Source organism: Nothobranchius furzeri, chromosome 9 (genome assembly GCF_043380555.1).
Source record: "Nothobranchius furzeri strain GRZ-AD chromosome 9, NfurGRZ-RIMD1, whole genome shotgun sequence".
In the NCBI taxonomy this organism is placed as follows: Eukaryota; Metazoa; Chordata; class Actinopteri; order Cyprinodontiformes; family Nothobranchiidae; genus Nothobranchius; species Nothobranchius furzeri.
Window position 1 is genome coordinate 65,466,291 of NC_091749.1, and position 27,842 is coordinate 65,494,132.

The window sequence follows — 27,842 nt, forward strand, 5'->3', positions numbered from 1 at the left end:
TGCTACCAGACTTACAGTGTGAACAGTCAGATCACATCCGAGAACTGGGTCGTACAGTGTGAGCACATGACTCGTGAGATCTGCCCTGCGAGGAAGTTGTACAGTTTGAGCTGAAGATGAGTGCTACGGTCGCACAGTGTCCGCCCAGCTTTAGGCAGAAAATTTAAATTTTAACTAAAATGCACTAAAGTGCTAAACTATTGACTACACGTGTCTGCAGCACGATTAGACACGCATTTGTGTAGTTTATCAGGAAAAAAAAAGTAGATTTGAGGGTGACTTGCTCTTTAAGCACAAAGTCCTGTTATCAACACTTGTCAAACCAGGGTTATTTTGGTATTTTTAGAGATGCACGAAACTGAAACAGATTGTGTCTTTGCTCGTAAAAATAGTTCCAAGTTTACATTTTTGAGCTCAAAAATCGCTAAATTCGTTTAATGTATTTTAAAAAGATTTAAAGTACAGATTTGAACGACAATAGTAGTAGAGAACAATGTGTCATTAACTTTTAAAAATATTGATAGTAATATTTAACTAATCAGATGTTGTAGTGGACGTTCTTCTAAAATTATTAAAAACAATGAATATTTTAGAGACTGATCTGAAATGTGACCTCAGATTATCAGCCAGTCAGCAGCCTCCTCCTCCCAGCTGTATCCAATCAGAAGCGCCGGAGCGCTATTTGAATGCCGCATGTCTGTGTTGTTTATTTGAAGTCACTCGTCGTGATTAGGCTGTGCTTAACGGTGAACAGAATCGTTAAGTTTTTTATTATAAGTCAATATTTCTTGTTTCCGCCGTAGACGTTCAAAAATGTCTGTGGAGCTTCGAGCTGCGGTGAGTCTACAGTTTATTAGCAGTTAGCATCTCCAGCTAGCCGCGAGTTAGCTTGTTTTTAAACCTTTTCAACGTGTTTCTGTTTGTTCGTTCGTGTCTGCAGCTGCTGCCAGCCACAGAAAACCCTCTGAAGATGGGTAAAAGCTCCACGGCGGCTCCGAGGAGGGCTGCTCTGGGAGAACTAACCAACTTTACCGGAGCTAACCGCAAACCACACAACGCTAAGGTAGCTCAACACCGTAGCTCGGAGTATACTCTCATGACTTTAAGGGTTTTGTTTTAAAGTTTTTTTATTGTCTTTTTAACACAAATCCAATGTTTACCCATTAATCACGTAACTTGTTTTTCTACTCAGTTTGCTGCTGTTTATTTTCTCCTAAGCTTTGAACTCTACATTTCCACAGAAGAAAGGAGCATCACAGAAACCAGCTGGTTCCCAGGAAGTGAAGCTGGCTCCGGATCAGGCTGCTGTGGTCCAGATCCCAGCAGCGACAGAAATGCTCCCTTCACTTACAGAGGAGCCAGCTGACCTGAAGGAGGAAAAGCTATGCCAGGCATTCTCACAGGTTCTGCTCATGGTGCAGGATGTGGATGAGGAGGATGGACACCTGCCTCAGCTCTGCTCTGAATATGTCAAGGACATCTACAACTACCTGCACGTTCTGGAGGTAACTTCCTGTTGTTGCCCAGTTGCTCCAGGTGTTGGCTCAGTTGTGACGTAGCTGTGCTCCTCAGGTGCAACAGGCTGTACGAGCTAACTACATGCAGGGATATGACATCAATGAGCGCATGAGGGCGCTCCTCATCGATTGGCTGGTCCAGGTCCACTCCAGGTTCCAGCTGCTACAGGAGACTCTGTACCTTACCGTGGCTATTCTAGACAGGTTCCTCCAGGTAATGCCTGCTGAATCATCTCCACCTGCTTCTGAGCTTAGCTGGATGTGAAAGCTTCGGCTGCGGTTCTGCAGGTCCAACCGGTCTCTCGCAGGAAGCTGCAGCTGGTCGGCGTCACTTCCATGCTGCTGGCCTGTAAATATGAGGAGATGTACACGCCAGAGGTGGGAGACTTTGCCTACATCACTGACAACGCCTTCAGTAGGGCTCAGATTCTGGACATGGAGCAGCTGGTTCTGAGGGGCATCAACTTCCAGCTGGGACGCCCGCTGCCGTTACACTTCCTCAGGCGGGCTTCCAAAGTGGCCAGTGTGAGTTTGATGTGCGAGACTGGAATTCATTTATTCAGGTTTTCCTTCCAAGCAACCAGACTTTCTAACCTTTAAAGGTCCTGATCAGCAATTCTTCAGGTTTTCTGAAGGTCTTTGGAAGTGAAATCTGAAGATGTTTTGTTTGGACCCAGGTGTTCTGAAGTCTTGATTTTAAAATCTGAACTGTTTTTGTGTCAGACTGATCTAGAGAAACACACTTTGGCCAAGTATCTGATGGAGCTGACCCTCTTGGACTACCAGCTAGTCCACTACCGGCCTTCTGAGATCGCTGCTGCCTCCCTGTGCCTTTCCCAGCTGCTGATGGATGTACTGCCATGGGTGAGTTCTACTTCCTGTTTGGTTCGGCTGTTTCAGGTCAGTTGTCTAAATGGATCTCCTCATCCTCAGTCGCCCACACAGCAGCACTACTCAACCTACGACGAGGCCCACCTGAAGCCAATCATGCAACACATCGCCAAGAATGTTGTGATGGTGAACGAAGGGAAAACAAAGTTCCTGGTGAGTCCCAGAAGAATTAAGCCCCTCCCCCTCTAACATGGTCATATAAAGGAAACTGTTGGATGTTCCTGCAGGCGGTGAAGAACAAGTACTCGAGCAGCAAGCTGATGAAGATCAGCCTCATTCCTCAGCTGAAGTCTCCAGTCCTAAAGAAAATGGCTGCTGCTTTGATCAACAATTAAGACTTTTATTTTGAAACATATTAGATGTTTTACTAGCACTTTATTTTGTCATCTCTCTGAGAGAGGAACACATAACCTTTTCAGACTTGTTCACAGCTTTTGCGTTCCTAAAGAAGTGAATTTCCAATGGAGTGTGTTTGTTCCCGTAACTGAAAGTGGAGAAGTTTTTAATAAAATGTTGTTTTTTTTATATAATTTTACTTGTGTATTTAATTACGTACGTTCAAGTGCTTGGAAAATTGTTTTTTATTTTTTATTTTTTTTCTTGGTACAATTTTGGCTCCTGACTTGAAATGTGTTCAGTCAGAATCTTTTTCATTAGTGTGAAATGGTGACTGAGTGTTTAACTGCTGACCGACTGATCTCATAACTCAGGCTGACGTGAGTTTGTGGGGATGAGTCGGACTCTGACATCAGCAGTCACGATGCGATGCCTCAGGTGAAACCAGTCGTTTGAAGAATTGTGACGTTTAGCTGCAGAATGACTTCATTTACAGGCTAAATGCAGTTGACTCACTGAATGTGTTGCTGCAGTCTGAGTAGGAGCTTTGTGCCCTGCAGACGGACCCTGACCTCATCACCACCCCCAACCGGGCCATCGGCTCAGAACACAACTCTAATACTGTTGCCTTCAGTCAGCGGATCTGGAGAAAATGTATTTAAATAATAGAAATTAAATGCTGATTGTAATTCCTGTGCCTGTTTCTTTAGGTCTTGCTTTCTTTTATTTATTTTTTGACCACATAAATGAAACAATTTCTTTGGGGGGAGTTTTACATTAAACTCGAATGTAAACACGTGCTGAGTGGGTGTAAAAGTCTCAGCCTAAAGATGGATAACTGATAAGATTCAGCAGGACTCACATCCTGGAATCTCATAGATACGTGTATATAAATGTTTATATATATATATATATATATATACGTCTATGCTGGAATCCTACCAAGTAGGAAAAATGAATCAAGAAAACTAATAATAGGGCGTGTGATTACACGTGATTATGCATAGCACGAATAGCAGCAGGTGGCCAAATACTTTAGCACAAGAATTTTTCCTGAATTAATCATGGCTCAGAAGTTCTGGTGTGTTTTTGTGCCATAAATCAACTCCCAACTTTGACTTATGTTTTCATTTCGCGCTCTTTAATCTGAAACCTAAACAACTTCCGGTTAGACTCGTGGGTTCGGACCGTGTACTTCCGCTCTCAGCCACGTGGGGGCAGCACACCTGAGCCCTCTCAGACATCCATGTATCCGCTCCCTGCATCAGTCTGCTGCTGAGTCGCCTCTGCTGCTTCGTCGTTCCTTCGCGCCGGTGGTCACAGAGCCAACACTGACCCGTACAAGCCTCGTCTGTCCGCAGAACCCACGTGAGTAACCCCCATAGACTGTACGGTAACCCCCCAGACACGCGAACGAAACCGGTTCGTCCGCCGCTGTGAGCTCGAGGCGCGCGTGGCCGTTCGGGTGATCAGGTTCGGACTGATCAGCAACCAAGCGCTGGTTTGGTCGGTTAACCGGAGAAACGAGCTCGTTTTTGTGGTTTCCTGGTTGTTTTGGATAGAAGCGGCTGCTGGTGGGTCAGAACTTTGCTCGAGGTTCTATAAAACTCCCGAAAAGGTTCTAGAACTTCCTCAGAGCTCGGGTTCGTACTGCAGAACAAAGTATGGCACGGCAGGAACCGAAAGCAGCTCGTCTCTGGAACCACTGAAGTTCTGATTATCCGGGTTTACAGTCTTTCCCCGAACAGATAGTGGGTCCAAATAATCCAACATGTATGGTTCTGCTGCCAAACATCCGAACCGGTCCGTCAGTTCTTCTAATGTTCCTGATGGTTCTGGACTTAATTTGGTCTCCTGGAATCAATCAGCGGATTTATTCTCAGTCACACTTTTTAATGTCTGAACTCAAGATGCTGCTGGGTCCTGAAAGGGCTCCAGCTGGTTCTGGTTCTGGTTTGTGTGGAACAGAAAACAAGTTCTTTTATGTTTAGAATGTTTGTTACAGAAGATTTTAACAGTCTTAGAAAGTTCTGCTGAAGGTTCTTAGTCCTCCAGAACATGCTGGTTTAGTGGACCCTCAGAGAGAACCAGAGCCCAGTTCTGGGTTCAAGGCCCGATACCGATTTCATTTGGGCCAATTTCTTAGCACTAAAATGATTCTGGAAGGAAAACGTGTTTGCTGGAGGAGCTGCGGAAGCTCCTGTGAATTAGTGATGGAGACTTTATTATTATTATTATTATTATTATTGATGTTTATTCGTGTTGCCTAGCAACGGTGCACTGGACCATAAAACAAGATAAAATCAGATATTTGAATTTCAGTCTGAATGGTTCTGACCATCAGCTGATTTTGGTTTCCTATTTAAAACATAAGAACATTTGAAGCTCTCAGCTGCAGTCAGACCCAGAACCGACTAGAACTCAGACCAAAAGGTTCTGGTTCCAGCTGAATTAGATCAATTTGTTGTGTTGTTAAGGTTCTGTTTTAAACCTGGTTCTGCGTGCGTCTGCTGGAATCAGCAGTTGAATCTTCAGCTTCAGAGTTCCTTTATCTGTTCTTAGCTGTAGATCAATTCTGGTTCTGACCCTGGTTCCTGACCCGGATGGTTTTGCTGCTTCAGCCTGCAGCTGCTGAACGGATGGCGGTTCCAGGTCCAAGCCTGAGGCGGTCCTGTTGGTTCTTGTAGTTGGTTTGTGAGTCACACCCAGTTCTCAACCTGCTCGCCCTGTTTGGAGGAATGTCCCTAGAGGGAACTGCGACTCCAACTGGGTTTAACCACCACATCCAGTCTGCAGGAAGTTTAACCTGAGTGGGCGGAGTCTAAACAGGAAGGCAGACTCTCTGGGTTCAGAACTTGGACCTAGTTTGGTTTTTGTCAGCATTTATTTACCTCTTTTGTTTTATTGGGAGAAAATAAAGTTAAATCTTTAATCAGATCATCTAAGGGACCAAGAACCTCAGTCTGAATCCTGGTCCAGTCTGAACCCATCATGTTGATCAGAACCAGCTGGAGTTCTGGACCAGACTGTGAACCCTGACGATGTGTTTTATATGAAGGAACTGTTTCAGAAGCTGAATCCACCCTGGACCGGACTTGTTCTTAGAACCAGGTTCTGATGGTTTGTGTTCCAGCAGGAACCAGTTCACACCTGTAGGTCTCAGCAGTGATGTGTTCAGGTGTCAGAGGAACAACCAGCATTGAAGCTGCTGCTTGTGTTGTGGAAGGCTGCAGGCTTGCGCTGTCTCCCTATACTCCCCACATCGTTGCCAAGGAAACCTGCGCAGCCTTTCAGATCTAAGTGATGTACCTTCCTGTGGTCTAAAACCTGGGATGGATGGCTCCCTTCTCACACCCACTCACTCCCCCCATCTACCTGAATTAATCCTAAAATCAGTAGAATCCGATCAGCTGATCAGTCACTCATCTTCTAGCTTTCAAAAAAAAAACAGTGACAAAACTTTGTTGCTCATCTCTGAGTTGATGATTAATTCACTTAATCAGAGAAGTTTAAAGCAGCAGATCACCTGAGGAACGCCTGAGAAACATGTTCTAATCTGGCTGAGGGCGACTCGTCTTTGTGTGAAAACGTTTTGTCGTGGAGAAAAAGCAACGACTCATGTTTCCTCTTTTGTTGTGACAAAGTTTCTCCTGAAAGCTGCTGTTGTGTGTGTGTGTGTGGGGGGGGATGACAGGTGGGGTGGGGGGTGGAGCTTGAGTTGAACTCAGGTGAGAAAGTTGGGGAAGGATTTTATCTGCAGGTAAAACAAACAAGAAGGAGAGAGAGAGAGAGAGAGAGAGAGAGAGAGAGAGAGAGAGAGAGAGAGAGAGAGAGAGAGAGAGAGAGAGAGAGAGAGAGAGAGAGAGAGAGAGAGAGAGAGAGAGAGAGAGAGAGAGAGAGAGAGAGAGAGAGAGAGAGAGAGAGAGAGAGAGAGAGAGAGAGAGAGAGAGAGAGAGAGAGAGAGAGAGAGAGAGAGAGAGAGAGAGAGAGAGAGAGAGAGAGAGAGAGAGAGAGAGAGAGAGAGAGAGAGAGAGAGAGAGAGAGAGAGAGATGTGTGTAAAACAGAAAGTGTTTGTGTGCGTGTGTCATCGTGAGAACAACAGAGCCGATTGTTCGGTGACGTTTTCTCGGCGTTTTGCTGCCAGACGCCGATTCTGAATGGAGACTCAGAAATGTTTCTGCTACATGTCGAACAAGTCTGAGCTCTCCAGGTGAGATGAAGTCATGAAGTGGGTCGCCTTTAACGTGTTAGGATTAGGTGGTGGTTATGTGATCTGGTGCTCATTAAACTATAGATCTCAAACGTTCCTTTTTTTTTGTTTTGAAAGCCAAAAAGTAAACAACTGTCTCAGTCTGCTGGTTCTGCCCTGGAGGCTCCTCGTTCTCCTCTGGGAGGGCAGAAGAACGAAGACGCTTTAGGAGGTGTGGGTGGAATCACCCACAGTGCCGAATGCGTCACACGGGTTTGGTGAATGTCCTGGAGGGAGGGACGAGGAGCCCAGATGATCTTCTCAGCTCCACACCATACCACACGGTGATGCAGTTGGCCAGGATGCTGTCAGTGGTCCTGTGGTGGACAGTTTTTTGTTAATCTTTAATATTCAGCTGGTATTTTTAAGTTAGGTTTGAAGAAATCAGGTAATTTTTATATAAAGATTTATTTTCAAAAGCTGAATGTGTCATCAGACATGGAACTGTTTTGGATTAACAACATTGGTTTTATATCTTAACAAGCATCGCAGGAAAACAAAACACAAATGGGAATATTCTTCTATTGTTTTTATTTTGATGTCAAATAAATAAAACAGGCTTCAAAATATCATCTCTCAAGAGATCTGTTAGTTTAAATAAACTTTCTTTTAGAATTAGAATTGAAAAAGACCAAAATTAATGTTTTATATCGGTGAAAACTTTAGCAGCTTTCAAAGGAAAGTGATGAAAACCGTAAAGTAAACATTTAAGCTCAAGGTTAGTTAATTTAAACTCTTTTCAGTTTGTCATCATAACACAGATGAAAGCTGACTGTGATGGGGTCGGGAGTGTGTGATGTCAGTGATGTCATCCCTGTAGGGAGCCTAAAGTCACGCCCATCTACTTCCGAACCACGGGTTCTCGGAAGAACGAAAAAATGAATGCAAGTCAACGGGGCTAAACGGGTAGGTTTTGTGTAAAATTACGCCCAGGACTACAAATGCATCACCAAATTGACGTCAGCGAACCAGATGCGGGGAAAACAGAGGTAAAATGGTCGTAAGTTCTGCAAACTTCACACCCTTCCTTCAGGAGGAAAGAACCACCATAAATCTGGCCATGTGGTAAGTAGCAGCTATGCTAGGGGAGAGGAGATTATGTGGTGATGTCATATATGCAACTTGCCGATGTCCGGTTTGTCGTCATGTAGGGCTGCACGATATTAGGAAAACCTGCGATATTTGATAACAGTGATTAATATTGCGATGACGATATTACTTGCGATAAATAACAGCTCAACTCCAGAACAAAAATGATCAAAAACAAAGAAATAAAAAAAAAATCATAAAAATGAGAAAAGCTAAAGATGTGAGGAGAGGGAAAAAGAAAATGAACCAGAAAAGGCAATCAGTGGATCCGGGGAAAAGCTGAATCAGCAAAAAGAGCAAAACAAAGCTAACTCAGGTGTTTGCTAACCATCAAAATTAAGTACCGTCCACCTCGGGGGCGGGCATCTGACCTATGAGAACCCAACCAATTGGCCAAATGGGTGAAGAGCTCTATTTGATTTGTTAAAAAAAAATCATGCTTCCATTTGATTGACAGAACGCATTATGTTTAGTTAACATTTGAGCTGACCATTCATTGCGATATTTTTCTGTTCTTTGCGATATACATATTGTGGATGCTGATATCGCGATAACGATATATTTACGATATATTGTGCTGCCCCATCGTCATGCTAATTATGAACTTTTACAAGCTGGTAAATCTCAAAGCATGTGACTGGCGTGGTCGAGACACCCATCACTAGTTTTCATTTGGAACCAGTTGCCTTTGGTGGTGCGTCAGTCACCCTCATTGGGGGTTTTTAAGACTCACCTTAAGACCCATTTTTTTGTCAAGGCATTTCAGGATTAGCAAATTTTACCTGGTTTCGATGCCACGGCCTCTTAATCTTTTTCTGGATTTTATTTTTTGCTTTTACTCTCCTCTTTTAATTGATTTTATGCTGGTTTTAAAATTGTTATATTTTATTCTGATGGTTTTATGTTTTTATTGTGTTGTGTTCAGCACCTTGGGCATCTGCATTGGTCACAGAAGGGGCTTTATAAAGAAATGAAATGAAATTTAAATAGAAGTATAACATGTGTGTGGTCCAGGGCGTAAGGCAACGCAGATAGAAAATAGCTCTTTTAGCCCCGTTGACTTGCATTTATTTTTTGTTCTTCCGGGTACTAGGGCTGGGCAATAAATCTAAAACTTATCATTAGCGAAATTTCTGACTTTTATTGAGATAATTTTTCCCATGTCTATAAATTTGATAATAAAAAAGATGTGTGTAGGTTGGCAATGTTCCTGACCCTTTAAGATGCTGTAACCTTGGAGTCATGTAAAAATGTGACTCAACGTAATACACGTGGCAGCCCCTTCTAGTGGACAACTCTTGTTTCTGTGCATACCTGTAGTTATCGTCCATTTAGCGTTATCGAGGTGAAATACTCAATATATCCTGATATTGATTTTAGGCCATGTCGCCCAGCCCTACCGGTAACCCATGAGCCAACCGGAAAGGGAGGAGACTAAAGGTTGGTTTATGCTTGACGCGTCCGCGAGGTTCGCACGCCTCCGCGCGGCAAAATTGCGTCATTTTAACAACCACGCCCCTCCACCGCGTCTCCACACGGCCCAAAATTTCCGCAACGCGCACCTAGGAAAATTTCTAACCACGCGGACGGTCGGACACGGAAAAACATGGCGGACTGGCAAGAACTAGTATGGCAGAGGTTCGTAAACACAGACATTTGTATGATTCAGCTGTCAAAGATCACCGTGATCAACATGTTGTTAATAATTCTTGGAGAGAAATAGCTCGCACTGTCAGAAAAGACGAGGACGCTGTTAAAAACTGCTGGAATGCCATGTTGTAAACAGTAATTTTTACTTCTACTATGGTGTAGTGTTGGATGCATGCCATAGAGCTCCATGCTGCCCCCTACAGTTTGGGAGAATATTGGCTCACCGCAGAGACAAGCCGCATGAACCATAAACGTTGCAAGTTGTGAAGCGCGTTCCATCCGCGAGCCGCATCACCGCGCGGAAAGTGAATGCGTCAAGCATAAACCAAGTCTTAGGCTCCCAATAGGAGTGTTCATTTTTTAATATATTCTCTCCAGCTGTGTCCTACCTGTTACCTGCACGTTCAGCTGATGCTGTGCTGTCTCCATGGCTCTTTTCCAGCCATGTGATTGGTTCAGCGCAAAGCAACCCTTAATATGATTGGCTGTTCATCTCTTTTATATGAACTTGTTCTCGTATGTCTATCGAGGAAAGGTTCTTTCAAAACATGTTTTGCTGTTCCATCATCCAGCCATAGTTGCGGCTTTCCGGAAACCTACAATCATTTCTTTTATCTTGTCCTCATTAAGACATAGATAGTTGTCGTGGCAACACGCTGCCATGTTGTCTCACCTCATTCTTGTAGTCTGACTCATCTTTGTTACTGATGAGCACCACCTCAGTGTTGTCAAAGGGGTTGCTGTTGTATGTTGGTGTGCAGTAGTGGGTCAGCAAGGGGACAGTGCTGGTGGCGTTACTGCTGACCTGGACCACCTGTGGTCTCCTGGTCAGGGGGTCAAGCAACCAGATACACAAATATGTTCCCAGTCCTAAAAAGTCCAGTGTATTCTGTTCTGGTGTGTTTTTGTATGTATGGAGTAAAGATCTGATCTGAACGTGGCGGGAAAACAGGTAAACAAAACTGCTCTGTGTTTAAAAAAAGAACTACAGCATGGAATTGAAGATCTGATGTTCTTTAAAAAAATCTCCTCTGATCTGACTGGTGAGATGTTTCCAGTTCACACAGTAAACTCAGCAAACTGGTCACTGTTTCACCAGATAACTCGGATATCACCAAAGATCATCTTTGTAAAGACCCATTAGTTGTCACACACTGGTGAAATTTGTTCTCCGCATTTGATCCATCTCCTGGGGGAGCAGTGAGCTGCTAACACGGCCACCCTCGGCAGGAGCCGTTAGGTGGTTTATACCCCCAATCAAACCCTTTAATGCTGAGTGTCAAGTAGGGAATTGGGTCCCATTTTTAAAGTCTTTCGTATGACCCGATCGTGGATTTGAACCAACGATCTCCCAGTCTCAGGGGGACACTCACACCACTAGGCCACTGAGCTTTTGACCACTGTTCTTCAAGCTGTTAAACATGCACAGAACTGACAAGGACTAGGACTACAGCTGGGTGTAAGAGCGGATGGATGTGTGAGCTGAGTCACTGTCTACTTATTTATCGTATACTCTTGTATGACTAAAAGTGTCGGGCTCTCCTGGTTGATGTGTGGTGTGTGTGTGTGTGTGCTTGCTTTGAGCTGATCGTTGGGTCTCTAGAGTACCTTTACAGCAGCCTGCCTGACGGTCCGGGTGGTTCTTCTGGACTGACCTGTGGACGGTGGAGACGTCGTCTCCATCGTGTTGACATGTGGTTTGAGTCAGACTCCTGTTTGTAGTTATGTTGTTTCTCAGACTTCAGTGGAGGCAGAAGCTGACAAGCTCATGAACAGAAACTCAGTTTTATCTGGAGAGAAACTTCACTGTCTTACGTCACTGAGCAGCTGAGCTGAGTGTCGTCGCTGGCTGGTACCGCAGACGCAGGAGGAGAAGGAGGAGCGATGGGGTGAAGGAGGTGCGAGGAGTCTTGGTTTGAGGCCTGGTAAACGCTGCAGAGCACCAGCAACTCCAGTTACATCCTGGTCCTTTTGGACCTGCAGAACTGCTGCTAAACATGAAAACTGAACCGGGTTACAGGCTGGCCGAGGGTCAAAGTTCAGCTACGGTTGAACTAAAGAACTGATCGGTTTTCCTCCATCCAGCAGCTTTTTGTGATTTCCTGGTTCTGCCTCAGTTCTGTTGGCTCCAAATGCGCTCATGAAGGGTCTGAGCTCCTGGTTCTAATTAGAACTGGAGCATTTTTCTGTTCAGACATCAGGATCCTTCTGATGGTCTTCAGGTTCTAATAAACCGATTATGGCCAGATCATAAGTAATTAGCTCTGACTTAATAACAGTGAACCTGAGGTTATTGTGTTGCTAACGGAGACGGCTGGTGAAGGTCACAGCGGTCAGACGACCCGGTTCTGATGTGAATTGGGTCAGAAGTGCTGGTTTTGTGCCTTTGTGTGGAGCAGCAGCTGTTTTATGACAGTTTAACTCAAACCTCGTGTTGCCGCAGCAATGCTCCAATCTGTTTCACCACCTTTTTTCACTTATTTCCCTTTATGGTAGAAGTTTTGTCACGTTTGCAACCTCCAGAACCAGAGCTCCGGGAGTCTGGAAGGATCCAAATCTGCTTTGAAGGCCTAACTGGAGACATTTGGGTTTTCATCAGGAATTCCCTCTTAGAGGGCACAGAGCAAACTATCTAACAGACTTATATGAAACCTCTGAATCAGCTGTTGACCAGGAAATGTGATGACATTTCTGTGTCTCATTTTCTGATAAAGTGACAGTAATTCCCAAAGTCGTAGCGATATTCTGATGGGATTTCATACGTCGTATTGTGTCTCTACAGCGACACTTGGCTCCTGATCTCTAATGTTGACCTACTCTCTTTATGTCAGCCAGGCCGTACAACCACACAGACACTTTACTGGGATGGAGGGAATAGTCGCTGGAGGCGGCCTCACAGAGAAACATACAAGCACTGAAACCCTGAGTTTATCCTCGTTATAAAATCCCACCAGTGCAAACGGGATGTGGTGGTTGAAAATGCACGGCTAATGGTAAAAGGTGAGAAATGGTGCTTTAAGGACCCGCGCTGTTTACTATGACTTTTGTAATTCTGCTCCTGTTCCAGTGGCGTTTAACAAACACTGATCAGTGACGAGTGTTCACAAGCAACTGCTGTTTTAAAAAGGAGCTTATAAAGCAAAAAAAGAGACAAACTCTGTCCAGGGAAACTGTCTCCCTGGTCTGTGATCCTTTTCCGGTTGAATAACTTTATTGTTCTGATGATGAGATGTCTGACAGTCTTGGCTGGAAAGAAATTATAGTAAAATTGTATTACAAACGCGAGGTTCGATCCAAAATCCAGACTTTTAGTGTAAATGTTCATTTAAGCTGCAGCATTGATGAGTTTGCCCATTTTTGTCATACTTTATGACCCGTCCCTCCATGAATTGGCCCAGTTCTGTAACAGTGACTCGTTCACAGGGATGGGAGAGTGGGTCAACTGCAGAGAGGAACCATCGAGCGAACCTCCATATTTCACCCAGATGCTCATAGATTTATTGGACAGTAAAGCACGTCAGTGCGTGCACGGTGCTGTGTTCAAGTCCAAATGGATTTTCCATCAACACGAGTCATCACACGGGTTATTTAAAAAGACAGAATGTGGGTTTTTTGTTACATTGTTTAAAATCTTTTTTCAGCTTGTTTGTATTTTAGCCTTTGAACAAAACAGGAAGTAGAGACCTGTGTTTGTTAGCAGCATTCTCCTGCTGGGTTTGGTGCTTTAAGGGCAGAGTTTTGGGTCTGAGAGGGAAGGATCAACACTAACATCGCACGTTACATCAGTGTTTAGTGAAGAGATGTTACCAACAGTATTCCTGAGTCCTTTCTGGGTAGCAGGCAGGAGGACCCCCATTCTCTCAGATGGAGCTTGTTCTGGTTTTGTAAGTGTAATCCTGGAGATTTGATCCCCACCCCCCTAGTCCTGATCATGATCCTCCCAACCAGCTTAAGAACAAAGCCCGCTCTTTCTCCAGCATCTGTCACATTCTTCCTCTCAGCTGTTTGTGGTCTGATTGATGTTTGTGTGAATTTGTGTTTTTGCAGAAACCACAAAATGGGGAATGGCTGCCTGAAAGCAAGCAAGTACTTCCTGTTCCTATTCAACCTCATCTTCTTTGTGAGTATTCTACTTCTTGTGTGTGTGTGTGTGTGTGTGTGTGTGTGTGTGTGTGTGTGTGTGTGTGTACTCGCTAGATTAATGTATTTAGCTGATTTACTTTAGTAGTCAACCAAACTGAAGATGGCCGCTACAGCTAATCAACGTTAGCAAACATGAAAAGAACTCCAAACTCACTTTTATGACCAGAATCAGTTTGGTGATGGTGGTGATGATGCCATTTTTCATTTAAATGTTTAATAAAAACTGATACAAAAGAAGGAAATTAAAAAAAAATGGGGGGCTTGTCCGGGATCCCAGTGTAGTTTTAACGAATTCTGAGGGTTTTGTTTTTCATTATGTAATTTCTGGGAACGTTCTGTTTTTCATATTTATTTATTTAAGTTTTTTTTTTTATTTACACTTATAGTTACCCATTGAGCTGTTTTGTTAATATAATTTTGTCTTAAATTCTTAATGACGTTAGAACTAATACATTTTCCTTCCCAGGAGATTCTTCAGCACTCGCCACACATGACGGAAAGATTTCACGCAGATTAACTCAGAGGTATTTCTGTTGTTTTTCCAGCTGTTTGGAACAGCCCTCACCGGCTTTGGACTCTGGCTCCTCCTGGACAATCAGAGCTTCATCGTCGTCCTCAGTAAGTGTCCAATCAGGCCTGACATATGTCTTCGTCTGATACCAAGTGAATCGGTTCCGCTCAGATGTTCCAAATGGACTCGTGGTTCTGTTGAACTGCAGATGTAAAGGTCCATGAAAAATGATAATACACAGATTTCTACTAGGCTAGAGAATGAAGATAGAACAGAACTTTTTTAGCTAGGACAAGCTCCGCCCATTCCGACTCAGACAGATGGACTGTTCTGGAGTTGAATTCTGGGCACGGAGGACAGGATGAGAAAGACGAGCAATGTGAGTGAGACATACAGGCTCTGAGGCATCTGATGAAGACTGGATCTGAACACTGTTAGAGTGTAATGGAGCGGGACCCGGGCAGCTGGCTGGCGTCACTGAAGACGCTTGTCCCCCTCAGCAGGTGTCCTCCATCAGACACTGGGTTCTTTCTGCTCTGCTCAGCATCATCATGCATCACATCATCCTCTTACTCATCACTACACACATTCGCCACACTGCATCGTGGGAGGCCGGACGCCGTGAGTCTGGGGTTTCGTTTGTTTGTGGCCACACGTAGATGACCCATATTCAAGTTCAATGGAACATTTTCAGATCTGAACCAGTGACCCAGTGTGGGTTCTGCCGTGGAGGTAAATCAATCAGCTGGCTGGGGCGTCATGAGAGAGTAAGTCAGACTGTATAATGATAAAAACAAGTCAGAACCACAGCCAAACGAGACCTGGCTTTTATTTATGTCACAAGTTTAACCCCCTTTAGTCTTGACCCCTTGACCCCCAACAGCACGGTTCTGTTCAGAGTAACCTGACAGAGTCGATCTGATCAGGATCGTTCAGCAGTTCTTTATCTGTAGTTTAATTATTCATATGAACCAAACATCCAGTCAAGTCCGGTGCTCCGGTTTTGGGTCTAGAGCTGCAGTTCAGAGACAGAGAATTCCTCACCCTCCCTCCCTCCCTCCCTCCCTCCAGGACAGGGACAGCTATGTGTGTGGCTATCCAGAGTGTTACATAGAGACAGGTTTGCACTCCGGTTGGTCTCAGGAAATCCACCTTTCAGCAGGTAAAATCAAACATGGTTTTGTTTACGAGAACAGAAATCGTCCCAGGTAGTTTTCCAACAGGTTTCCTTCCTGTGTAGTTTCTAACATACGTGTTGTTTCTCCTCAGATGACTCCACAGATGTGAAGATAGCGTGTTACATCCTCATCGGCGTCGGAGCGTTCTCCATGTTTATTGGTTTCCTCGGCTGTGTGGGAGCCATTTATGAGATCCGCTGCCTGCTGGGCCTGGTGAGTGTGGTGGTGGTGGTGGGGATGATGATGATTATGATGATGAGGGTGAGTGTGATGGTGGTGATGATGAGGGTGGTGGTGATAATTAGGATGGTGGTGATGATGATGATGATGATGGAGATGAGGGTGAGTGTGATGAGGGTGAGTGTGATGGTGGTGATGATGATGATGATGGAGATGATGAGGGTGGTGGTGATGATGGTGATGGTGATGACGAGGGTGGTGGTGATGATGGTGATGATGATGACGAGGGTGGTGGTGATGATGGTGATGATGATGACGATAATGATGATGAGGGTGGTAGTGATGATGGTGATGACGAGGGTGGTGGTGAGGGTGGTGGTGATGATGATGGTGATGATGGTGGTAGTGATGGTGATGATGATGACGATAATGATGATGAGGGTGGTGGTGATGATGATGATTATGATGATGAGGGTGAGTGTGATGATGGAGATGATGAGGGTGGTGGTGATGGTGATGATGATGATGATGATGATGGAGATGATGAGGGTGGTGGTGATGATGATAATGATGATGATGAGGGTGGTGGTGATGATGATTATGATTATGATGATGATGGAGATGATGAGGGTGGTGGTGATGATGTTGATGATGATGATGAGGGTGGTGGTGATGGTGGAGATGATGAGGGTGGAGATGATGATGATGATGATGGAGATGATGAGGGTGGTGGTGATGATGATAATGATGATGATGAGGGTGGTGGTGATGATGATTATGATTATGATGATGATGGAGATGATGAGGGTGGTGGTGATGATGTTGATGATGATGATGAGGGTGGTGGTGATGGTGGAGATGATGATGATGATGATGATGATGGAGATGATAATGGAGATGATGAGGGTGGTGGTGATGATGATGATGGAGATGATGAGGGTGGTGATAATTATGATTGTCATGATGGTGGTAGTGATGATGATGATGATGATGAGGGTGGTGGTGATGATGATGAGGGTGGTGGTGATGATGGTGATGACGAGGGTGGTGGTGATAATAATAATGATGGTGATGATGAAGATGGAGGTGATGGTGGTTTTTATTTGTTATTGTATAGTTTGTGGGCCCTTGCTTGGATCAGTGTTGTTTTAAATTCTTTTATGTGTGTACAGCGCTTTGGTTCACCTTCTAGTTGATGAAAACGTGTTACAAGTAAAGATGATGATAGTGGTGAGGATGGTGGTGGTGGTGGAGAAGAGGGTGATGATGATGGAGATGATAATTCACACAAAACAAAAACCCTCCTGCTGGGTTTATTTCTGTCAGCCCCGCCCCTAGACAATATAACCAATCAGCAGCCTGAGCTTTCTTACATGGTTTGTGTTTTCTGGGGGGAGGTTTCTCGGACTGAAACAAAACTGAAAAGATGGGGAAACTACAAATGAACTAAATGGAACAAAAATAGTCTTTATTGTCTGTCAGTGGTCTTATTTGGGTGTAACAGCAGCAAAGTAGATTCACAGATTGACTTTTTGTGTTTTAGAAATCCCAGAACCCAGTGTCTTTGGTTCTGTTGGGCTCCAGTAGGTCGACACGTTTAACAGCTGTTTAACATTTCTGTTTTACTCCTCCTCAGTACTTCACCTGCCTCCTGCTAATCCTCCTCGCTCAGATAGCTGCTGGTGCTCTGATCTACTTCCAGAAGAGTGTGGTGAGTGATGTCACCTCCCCTTAATAAACATTTTCACTTTTTCTTTCCCTAAATTGAATAATTGGAGAAAAAAAACCTAAATTTCCTTGAATAATATTAATAATAGTTCTATAATTAGTATGATAAAAACATGTTTCAACATGTTTAAAACATACTGGAGCCTTGGCTCCCTCTGGTGGTCAGGTGGTGAATTACAGCGTAGCCCTGCCAAAACCTGACAGCCCCACACTCACACAGAGCCAAGGCAAGGGAGGTGTCTTGCTCAAAGGCAGCAGAGTTCAACCTGCTCCACCTCCTGAGACCCTGCTGCCCAGTAGACCAATCTCTATTCTACTGTGTTTTTGTTTTGCTTTTAACAAATGTTTGTGTTTCAGCTGCATGATGGGATGACAAAGATGGTCACCAAGGTGCTGGACAACTATCCAGGAAACAACTCCAAAACCGAGCAGGCCTGGGACTTCATCCAGAAGAACGTGAGTCCATCAAAAACCTGCACCAGGTCTCCGCTTGAGTCTTCGTTCCTCATTCATCACTACTGGCTGATCACTACAGACTAATGATGGGTCCAGCAACACTGACGCACCGGCGCATGTAAACTAGGGATGGGTACCTTTGACATTTGAATCGATCCGGTACTAATTCCCGGTACCTACGAATCGATACCGGTACTTAACGGTACCAATTTTCGATACTTTTGAGTGTTTAATATTTTTAATTCTCTTTTATAATTAGATATATATTTTTCTCAATTTATAACCATATTTGATAAATATCACGATAAATAACATACAACTGTTTGTATTTTAACATCGTCCTTGTAGTTTTATAAGCTGATAATTAAACTGAAGCAAACATCTTTACTATGAACTAAATTTACTGTGTATCTTCATTCCTTTTACCGTTCTTTTTCAATTGATTTTTCCTACTGGGAAGTTAGAATTTCCGAGGAGAAAGCGAACGCACCATTAGCTGATAACAATGGTGGCATAGGAAGCTAACATATCAAGCTAACGTTATCTTAAACAGTTTATTTAACTGCTGGAGCAGATTAAAACGATGACGCCTCACACTTAAATTGTTGTCGCTGGTTTCATCTTCACCCAATCACCCGTCACATTTAGTAAAGTGAAGCCAAACTTTAGAGCGTGTTCATGTTCTTCTAGTCGGAATTTCGGAGTTCTGAGGAGAAAGCGAACGCACCATTAGTGAAACGGAAGCTAACAAATCAAGCTAACGTTATCTTACATTTTATTTACCTACCGGAGCAGATTAAGATGAGGATGTCTCACTTAGATCGTTGTCGCTGGTTTCATCATCACCCAGTTACCCATCACATTTAGTGAAGTGGACCCAAGCTTTAGCGTGCGTTCTTTCTACCATGCTGCTCTGTTTACAACTCGCTCGCAGGGACCAATGACATAACGCTCTTGCGCATGCGCAGCTGTCTAGGCAAGTTCTCGTTGTGAAGGACGGGTACAGAAACGAGGCACCGTTTCAAATGAAGTGAATCGGTGCTCGGTCGGTACTATGGAATTCGGTCGGTACCTTAAAAAGTACCAAATTCGGTACCCATCCCTAAAACAGAGCAGCACCCATGTCGGTTTGCGTATTGCTTAGGAAGTAGTCACGTGACCAATACAGCTGCTGTTTCGCTTGTCAGTGAAGCACCAAACTGTGTTTAAATGGAGGAGCGTCTCAGTCGACTTGACTTGAGCTTTATGTATGTACTTTACAGACAAACGTGCCACCAAAGTGCTTCACAGTCACAGGTAAAAAACACAACACATAAAATCTACAATAAAACAATACAAGCACATAAAACCATAAAAAATGAGAATAAAAATAGCAGCACTGTCACTCAACCCACAGAGTTTAAAGTCAATTCATAACAATGGGTCTTTAGCTTAGATTTAAAAACAGCTAAAGAAGAGGATTGCCAAATATGTAGTGGAAGCTCATTCCAGGGTTTTGGAGCTGCCACAGAAAAAGCTCTGCCCCCCCCAGCTGATCTCTACAGACGGATCACTTCTGACTGGCCGTCTCCAAGTTCAGGTCCCCCACCACCTTCATCACCCACGGTGTCCCACAAGGTTCTGTGCTGGGGCTTCTACTCTTCCTCCTCTATCTGCTTCAGCACATCCTGAGATCTTTTAAAGGAATCTCCTACCATCTTTATGCAGATGACATCTAACTGTACATCTCCTTTAAGCCCCATGAGATGTCTAAGCTGCAGCTGTTACACACCTGCTTAGACTCTATCAAAACCTGGATGGCTGGGTGAAGATAAGACTGAGATCCTCATCTGTGCCCCAGACAAGCTGGATCCCAAAGTCAGAGACTCTCTTGGTCAGCTTGCTTCTCACACCAAACCTTCTGTCAGGAATCTTGGCGTGACCTTTGACCCAGCTCTCACCCTGGATTCTCATGTCAGTTCTCTTGTTCGCTCTTCCTTCTTCCATCTCAGGAACATTGCTAAGCTGAGTCCCATTCTGTCCTGCTCTGAACTTGAGACAGTTCTCCACACCTTCATCTCCTCACTCTTAGACTACTGTAACTCTCTTTTCACGTGTCTGAGCAGAACCTCCCTGAACCGTCTACAGGTGGTTCAGAATGCCTGTGCTCGGCTTCTGACCAAGTCCTCCAAACACACCCACATCACCCCACTTCTCCTCCAGCTTCACTGGCTGCCAGTCAACTTCAGGGTTCATTTCAAGATCCTGGTTCTGGTCTGTAGGGCCTTACATGGACAAGCACCATCTTACATTGGTGATCTTCTTAGTCCCTACATTTCCAGCAGGTCCCTGAGGTCCAGTGACCAAAGCCTACTGGTTGTGCAGCACCAGGCTAAAGACCAAAGGTGACAGATCATTTGCTGCTGTGGCCCCCAGACTCTGGACCTCTCTCCCCCAAACCTGAGATCAGTGGACTCAGTGGTCTCCTTTAAAAAGCAGCTGAAGACTCACCTTTTCAGGTTTTTGCGTGACCATCATCACCCTCTCCTTATTCTGCTCTTGTTCCGCCTTTCCCGGGATCCACTGATTTCCCTCTTTCCTATTCATTCTCTCTCCCTTTCCTTACATTTTTTTCTTTATTCACAATTTTTATTTTTTCTCATTTTAAACATATAAATGTTTTTTTTTGGTAAATCTTTTTTATACTTTCTTTTTTTTTTTTTTGTGAAGCGCCTCATGATATTTATCTTGAGAGGCGCTATAGATAAGATCGTTTTCTTTCTTTGTACAGACTGATCACTACTGACTGCAAGATGGAATGTAGAATAGTAAAGCATACAACCAAATAAATAAATCAAATCAGGAGAATAAACATGTCAGGTGGGACCAATCCAGAAGGCTTTTAATTAGAGGCGGTTGCAGAACATCTGGTTCTAAAGCATCGACCCGCTTGGCCGACACAGTAAAACGTGTTGATCTGATGTTTGTGAACCTGCTGCAGATGGAATGCTGCGGCTGGAATGGGCGCCAGGACTGGTACGGGAACCAGATCGTCGTCAGCAGCTCCCAGCTGCTTTTTCCCTGCTCGTGCCAGAACGTCTCCCTCACCTCTAACGTCTCTGACAGTGGGTTCTGTGAGGCCCAGGCGTCTGACTGGCCCGTCTACGACAGGGTAAGCAACACGTCCTGTTGGCTGCAGCTCAGCCGTGTGGTTCTGTGGTTATTAACGTGTTTGTTTTCGGATCAGGGATGCGCCGCCAGCGTGGAAAACTGGCTCTTCACCAATCTGGGGGTCGTCATGGGAATCTGCATTGCTGTGGCTTTTGTCGAGGTACAGGAATCGTGTTTGTTCAGAAAGGATTGTCATTTCAACTGAATGTTGAAGAATAATGAAATAAAGTAATATCTATTTACGATGGGTCTGAAACAAACAGCTGAGGAAGCTAGAGAACTTTAAAGCTCAACGTATAAATAAAATCAGATTTAACAAAGATTTTTGTTAGATATAATTTTAATGAAGAAAAATATTATTTCTAAATATTCACCTTATTTAAGTAGCTAACAGTGATTAATTATAGAATGCATTTAACACAAATAGAGATTAAAGGGAAAAAACATCAAATCATATCAATTAATGACAAATAAACATTACCACCAGTCAATGATAAAAGGAATGCAAATGATCCTTGACTTTAATTGGATGTATTTACATTATTACTGTAATAATGTTAATTAAAGAGGTGGTCCTTGCATTTTCAGTGGTCTCTAGTAGGAATGAATGCTCTGTAAGTTGCACTCTGGTGGAAAAAAGCTCCTGTTTCATCACAGAGAATAAAGATAAAGGAGAAAGTAGCTTCAGGATTTGGAGTCTTAATCCTGATATTTGGACATCTTGCCTCGGACCGGCTAAAAGCAACGCGACTACTACTGAAATAGTTCTGCCGTTTTGTGGAGTTGCTAATGCTAATAGTTAGCTCATGCTCATTGAGACGTTCTCTGCTGTTCAAGTGCAAGTGTGAGTTACATCAGGCTTTTCAAATCGTTTGTTTAGAGTTTCACCGTCTGTTTTCTATCGGGAGCTAATGCAGGAAAAAGGTTCAGCCTGCATGTTAGCATCAGAGTGACCAAACATTTTCAAATATATTACATAAAAACTAGTTCTCAATGAATGACCTCTTTAATGTACACTGTTCCTCTTGTGCAAATAAATAAATGGAATAAACTGAAAAACTTAATACAGGTGAGACGCTGAAATCACAACATTTGATAGCAATATGTTGTTATACAAAACATATTTAAAAGGCTAAACTTGGTATGGAGGGTTATAGAAAATTAAGCAAATGAACAGGCTAAGGGGTTTCATCCGTTTAAAAGCAGGTTCAGAGATTGAACTGCGCTTGATCGAGATGAGCGCCCTGAGGAACACCTCACCACATTTTGTTTGTTGGGTAATTTTGATATTTCTCCCATATTACCTCAAAGAAAGTTCAGAGCACACACAGAGGGATTAGATTGATAATTTGGTAAATTGTAATCCTGCCAACAACAAACAACAACAAATACTTTGCAAAGGGTGAGAGAAATCAAATACACACCATAGACGGAGGTCAGATTGCTCTCACACCCAGGCAAAGCCTTGGAGCTCCTTTTATTTAGGAAGGCACACCCAGAAGTTACAGATAAACCCACACACACAGTTCTTCAGAACCAGCTGACCGGGGTAACCTAATCAACAGATTGTTGGACCTTCATCTTGTCTCAGGAAGTTACAGATAACAGGAGGGTGATCAAAGAGGTCATTCTTCACCACTCTAAAATGTAAAATAAAATTGATGACCCTCCGTTTAAACAAACACCTACACTGTTACATCAATAACCCTGTGACGTCAAAATCAGTTATATCCATCATTGTTTTTGTTTTGTTTTTTTCTCCAAAGACAAAACCACTTTTAAAAATCTGTACAGTTTTTCTGGTGTTTATTCATTCACGTTCTTATTTTTACAAATACACTTTAACAGCTTGTTTCTTGAAAGAGCAGGTTCATTGAGAAAACTGTTTTTACTTATTATTACTGAAAATGATCCGTCACTCTGACATTGTCATGCAGGCTGAGTGTGAAGATAATCTTCTACCCCTGCTTCCTGCATGAGAAAATAGACAGTGAAACGTATGGTTGGGCATCGATTGGAACCGGGACTAACTCAGTTTTCCCCGGAATCATTTAAAGTGTTTTGTTTCGATTCCTAGTATGCCGACCAGAAGAGGAATCCGCGGCCAATCTCTGTGAAAAAACACGATTTGCACATTCTGATCAATGCCTGTCAGAGTTGATCACACCAGCTGTCTGTCGCTCCTTCTCTGCAGAGATCCTGAGAGCAGCATCACGTTCCCCCTCCCTTCCCTGACACAGCGCAGGCGTGCAGCGGCAAACGCATCCGCCGATCTTTTATGGTGCAAACTTTAATTCCTGCAGCAAAAATTCTGCGCTGAGGAAGCTCGTTAAAACGCATCAGCACAGTGGATTTAATAGAAGTTTTAAGAACAAACTTAGGGCGGTGAGAGGTGAGTTTTTCTCACCGCAGAAACACACTCGTGTGTGTGTGTGTGTGTGTGTGTGTGTGTGTGTGTGTGTGTGTGTGTGTGTGTGTGTGTGTGTGTCAGAAGGCTGAACAATAACCTGTAAAATAATTAAAGTCCTCATGCTAGATCAGCCTCTCCATGGTGGACCACACCAGGTTCTGGCCACTAGGATCCATCCATCCATCCATTTTCTGAACCCGCTTGTCCACGCAGGGTCGCGGGGGCTGGTGCCTATCTCCAGCGGTCAACAGGCAATCAGGCGGGGTACACCCTGGACAGAGAGCCAGTCCATCGCAGGGCAACACAGAGACACACAGGACAAACAATCATGCACACACACACACACACTCACAGACACACACACACACACTCACCTAAGGACAATTTAGACAGACCAATTAACCTAACAGTCATGTTTTTGGACTGTGGGAGGAAGCCGGAGAACCCGGAGAGAACCCACGCATGCACAGGGAGAACATGCAAACTCCATGCAGAAAGATCCCAGGCCGGGAAGCAAACCCAGGACCTTCTTGCTGCAAGGCAACAGCTCTAACCACTGCACTACTGCGCAGCCCGCCACTAGGAGCCGATAAATCAATTAATAAATCAGTTAATAAATCAATATAATAATAATAATAAATCACAACATGCAAAGTTGAGAGATTTTTTCTTTTTTGAAATATTTAGTCTGAGAGCTTTACTGTTTTAAATCTGTTAGATTGTCGCTGACTGCAGCTACATTTAAGTTTCAGTTTCCCTTCTGTCTGCGTCGTTGCTGCAGCATGTAGGTGCAGGTTCTCAGTCATCCTGGACGTGATCATCCTGATGGTTTTGATAGAAAACCGCTGGAATTTTCTGGTTACGTTGAAGACAATTTGCCTCTCATCCCAGACGCTTCAGTTCTCATACTTTGGTTGTGGTCAGAAATACACGGATCTATTTTTCTTTCCTTCTTGAAAATATGTTTCTGTTCCAGATAAAGGTGATGTTATTGTTCAAAGAATAAAATTCATGTTGGAGTTCAGAATATTTCATCAAGTAAGACCTGTGGTTAGCAGGCGCATTAAAACATGATGTTTTTGGAACCTGCCACTCGAAAGAATCGGAATCAGGAATCATTGTGAACTGGAATCAAAATGAGGAATTGGAATGGAAATCCAACCGTAGTCAAACGCCGGTATTTTAAATCCTGGCAGATCTACGTCACACTGTCACTTAATATTCATGGACTCACACATCTCTTGACTTGTGACAGAAATGGCTGTTGTTGGTTTAGCGTCCAGGAAACATCAGAGAATGTCTCAACTAGTTGAAGCTAACCATTAGCATTAGCAACCACACAGCAGAATTCCTTCAGGCTTGTGTTTTTTGTGGAGCCAAAACACCAACGTTAAAACAAAGTTAGTGGTAGAATCATGTTGCAGTTAGCCAATCAGAGGCCAGATGTCCAAATATCAGGAAATAAGAGTCCAAATCCTGCTGTCTGAAGCTGCTTTCTCCTCCGGCTGACTTCTGTGTCCTCAAACAGGCGCACCAGAGCTTTCCCCGCCACTCATTCCTACTAAAACACAGCTACAAATGTATTAATAATATGAGTAAAAATTTACCATTAATTTTTAAAAAGGACACTTTAGATTAATCGTTTTCTAACGCATTGAAAGGGAACTGAGGATTGTGGTTTTTGATTTTCTGTGTTGTTTTGTTTGATTTACAGCTGCTGGGGATGATTCTGTCCATCTGCTTGTGCAGAAACATCGAGAGCGATTACGAGAAAGTATCAAATCCCGGGTTGGCCTATTAAACAGGGAGCAAAAGGAGTGAAACGTCAATTTTTGAAGCCTATATTTGATAAAAATTTGTCCAAATGTAAAAATCTTGTTTTGTTTTTCTAGTTTCCTTTAAGCACTTTAGAAACTTTTATTTGAAACTTTAGATCAGAGTGATGCTGAATTTGATTTATTAATTAGAAGACGAGATTTAAGGAGGAGCCCCTAAAGTAAAACTCTTATTAAAGTGTCTTTGTGCTTTTAGTTTCCTTTTAAATCTGAAGTTTGTGAACGTTTGGGTGCGCTTTCCTTTTCTACGTGAGCAGTTGAGAGGTTTTTACAGCTCTGTGTATATAATTTTTGTGATTATTTGTATAATTTGATTCCAAAAATCTTCCCGTCAGCGTTTTTATTTTTACCTGGTTTCTGTGAATTTTGAAGTCGATTTATGTTTTATTTTTTGAATTTTTATAGAAAATGATGATAAATTAGAGACAATTGTTTCCTCCCAGGTTAAATCTGTTTGTTTTATAAAGTAAGCTGAGAGTTAATCTGATGTTCGCAGCCCAGATTAAATCTTAAATGGATTTTTTTAACACATTAAAATGTATTTTAAAGGGAGAAAACCATTTTGGGAGACGCTTATCTTGGAAATAAATTGAAGCTTTTGAGCCAGGATGTTTTTAAGCTTCCAGTTTTATATTCTATTCCTTCTGTATGAAAACCACTTTTTTAACCTTCTAATGTTTTCTAGATAATTAAAGGTATGTCTGTTGTTGTAAGCTAGAGTCATTAATATGGACTCACTGCATTTATTCTGTTTATTTTGTCAATAAACTGATCTAAACATCTAAAATATTGTTGGGGTTTTTTGGGGTGAAACTTTTAGTTGTTGATTTCAGAACAAAGCAAACAAATGGACCTTTTATAAGAATGCTTTTTTTCTGTAATACTTGTTAAAGCCACAAGAGAGCGATGTTTCTGCCCCGAGAGGCAAATCAAGACATCTTTATTTGTGGAGTGGGAAACCTGTATAGTTACAGCAAAAGCAGACAGCGCAAGATAAAGTGCTTTGAGATTTAATAGAATTTCCATCCTGTCCTGTTCAGGCAGACCGAACCAAAGCTCGTTTCTGCCAGGAAGAAAGGTCATGTGGTCCCATAACAAATATGAACGTAGTAATTCTAAAGACGTGTCTGAATATGATTGTGAGAGCTACCGACCGTGTTTTAAAAACATTTGGCAAATAGACCTGATTCTGATTTATCTGCTGCTCTCACACTCGTGTGTGTGTGTGTGTGTGTGTGTGTGTGTGTGTGTGTGTGTGTGTGTGTGTGTGCATGCATGCGTGAGAGTGCATGCATGTATGTACGTGCGTATGCTTGTTTGTGTGTGTAAATGTGTGTGTGTGCATGCATGTATGTGTGAGTGCATGTGTGCATGCGTGAGAGTGTGTGCATGCATGTACATGTGTGTGCAGTGTGTGTGTGTGTGTGCATGTATGCATGTGTGAGTGTGTGCATGCATGTGCGTGTTTGTGTGTGTAAATGTGCGTGTGTGTGTGTGAGTGTAAGAGTGTGTATGTGTAAGTGTGTGTATGTGCATGCATGTATGTGCGAGTGCATGTGTGTGTGTGTGTGCATGTATGCATGTGTGAGTGTGTGCATGCATGTGCGTGTTTGTGTGTGTAAATGTGCGTGTGTGTGTGAGTGTAAGAGTGTGTATGTGTAAGTGTGTGTATGTGCATGCATGTATGTGTGAGTGCAGTGTGTGTGTGTGTGTGCATGTATGCATGTGTGAGTGTGTGCATGCATGTGCGTGTTTGTGTGTGTAAATGTGCGTGTGTGTGTGAGTGTAAGAGTGTGTATGTGTAAGTGTGTGTATGTGCATGCATGTATGTGTGAGTGCAGTGTGTGTGTGTGTGCATGTATGCATGTGTGAGTGTGTGCATGCATGTGCGTGTTTGTGTGTGTAAATGTGTGTGTGTGTGAGAGTGTAAGAGTGTGTATGTGTAAGTGTGTGTATGTGCATGCATGTATGTGTCAGTGCATGTGTGTGTGTGCATACTTGCTTTTATCTTTACATGTTTAAGTGGACACATTTTAGAGTTAGCCTGTAGTGTGGATATTTGCACATTGAGGGGACATTTTGCTGATTCACACATTGCTAAGCACCCTAAAACTTTTGTTTTAGAGATATGTTGTGAATTAACTTTTAGTTTAGGTTAAGGTTAGGAATATAAACCTGTTGGTAAAGGTTAGGATTAAGGTGATTAGGCCCCTGGTTAGGCATAGTTGAGTGTCTAAAATGAATGAAAGTCAATGGAGGTCCACACAAGCATATAAATACAAGTGTGAGTGTGTTTGTGCATGCATGGGTGTGTGTGTGTGTGTGTGTGTGTGTGTGTGTGTACATATGACTTTTTCACACTTCTTTAATGAGACATTTCGCCTCGTCATGTTCCATTTGGTCCTGTTTCTATCAGAAGCATGAAGACGTTCACACGCCTGTCCGACATGTTGCGGTTCTGTTTTGGAATGTGTTCAGAAACCTGCTGACGTGTTTCGAACTTGGATCAGCATCACCT

General features: G+C 43.2%; 2 protein-coding genes across 4 annotated transcripts; both read left to right on the forward strand.

Moving 5' to 3' along the window:
- The first annotated feature begins 678 nt into the window (after positions 1-678).
- On the forward strand, positions 679-2,938 carry ccnb2 (cyclin B2). Of its 2 annotated transcripts, none has more exons than XM_015953174.3 (8): positions 679-837; positions 941-1,063; positions 1,242-1,505; positions 1,573-1,731; positions 1,806-2,042; positions 2,241-2,381; positions 2,451-2,561; positions 2,636-2,938. In XM_015953174.3, the coding sequence occupies exons 1-8, from the start codon at positions 814-816 to the stop codon at positions 2,741-2,743; spliced, it is 1,167 nt and encodes a 388-aa protein (XP_015808660.1). In that variant the 5' UTR covers positions 679-813; the 3' UTR covers positions 2,744-2,938. The 2 variants fall into 2 exon arrangements, with proteins under 2 accessions (XP_015808660.1, XP_015808662.1); XM_015953176.3 differs by having other exon boundaries at positions 1,245-1,505.
- A 1,010-nt stretch (positions 2,939-3,948) lies between these two features.
- On the forward strand, positions 3,949-26,111 carry LOC107381481 (CD82 antigen). 2 transcript variants are annotated; one of them, XM_015953177.3, is made up of 9 exons: positions 3,949-4,112; positions 13,781-13,853; positions 14,422-14,494; positions 15,657-15,778; positions 17,382-17,456; positions 17,831-17,929; positions 20,910-21,080; positions 21,156-21,239; positions 25,204-26,111. In XM_015953177.3, exons 2-9 carry the CDS (start codon positions 13,791-13,793, stop codon positions 25,288-25,290), a joined length of 774 nt encoding a protein of 257 aa, XP_015808663.3. In that variant the 5' UTR covers positions 3,949-4,112; positions 13,781-13,790; the 3' UTR covers positions 25,291-26,111. The 2 variants fall into 2 exon arrangements, with proteins under 2 accessions (XP_015808663.3, XP_070411196.1); XM_070555095.1 differs by lacking the exon at positions 3,949-4,112 and adding an exon at positions 12,476-12,733.
- Positions 26,112-27,842: the final 1,731 nt, after the last annotated feature.

Coding starts and splice junctions, on each gene's coding strand:
- ccnb2 (XM_015953174.3), top strand. CDS start 814: ATGTCTGTGGAGCTTCGAGCTGCG. Junction 838..940: donor CTGTGGAGCTTCGAGCTGCG/GTGAGTCTACAG, acceptor TCGTGTCTGCAG/CTGCTGCCAGCCACAGAAAA. Junction 1,064..1,241: donor GCAAACCACACAACGCTAAG/GTAGCTCAACAC, acceptor ACATTTCCACAG/AAGAAAGGAGCATCACAGAA.
- LOC107381481 (XM_015953177.3), top strand. CDS start 13,791: ATGGGGAATGGCTGCCTGAAAGCAAGCAAGTACTTCCTGTTCCTATTC. Junction 21,081..21,155: donor ACTGGCCCGTCTACGACAGG/GTAAGCAACACG, acceptor TTTTCGGATCAG/GGATGCGCCGCCAGCGTGGA. Junction 21,240..25,203: donor TTGCTGTGGCTTTTGTCGAG/GTACAGGAATCG, acceptor TTTGATTTACAG/CTGCTGGGGATGATTCTGTC.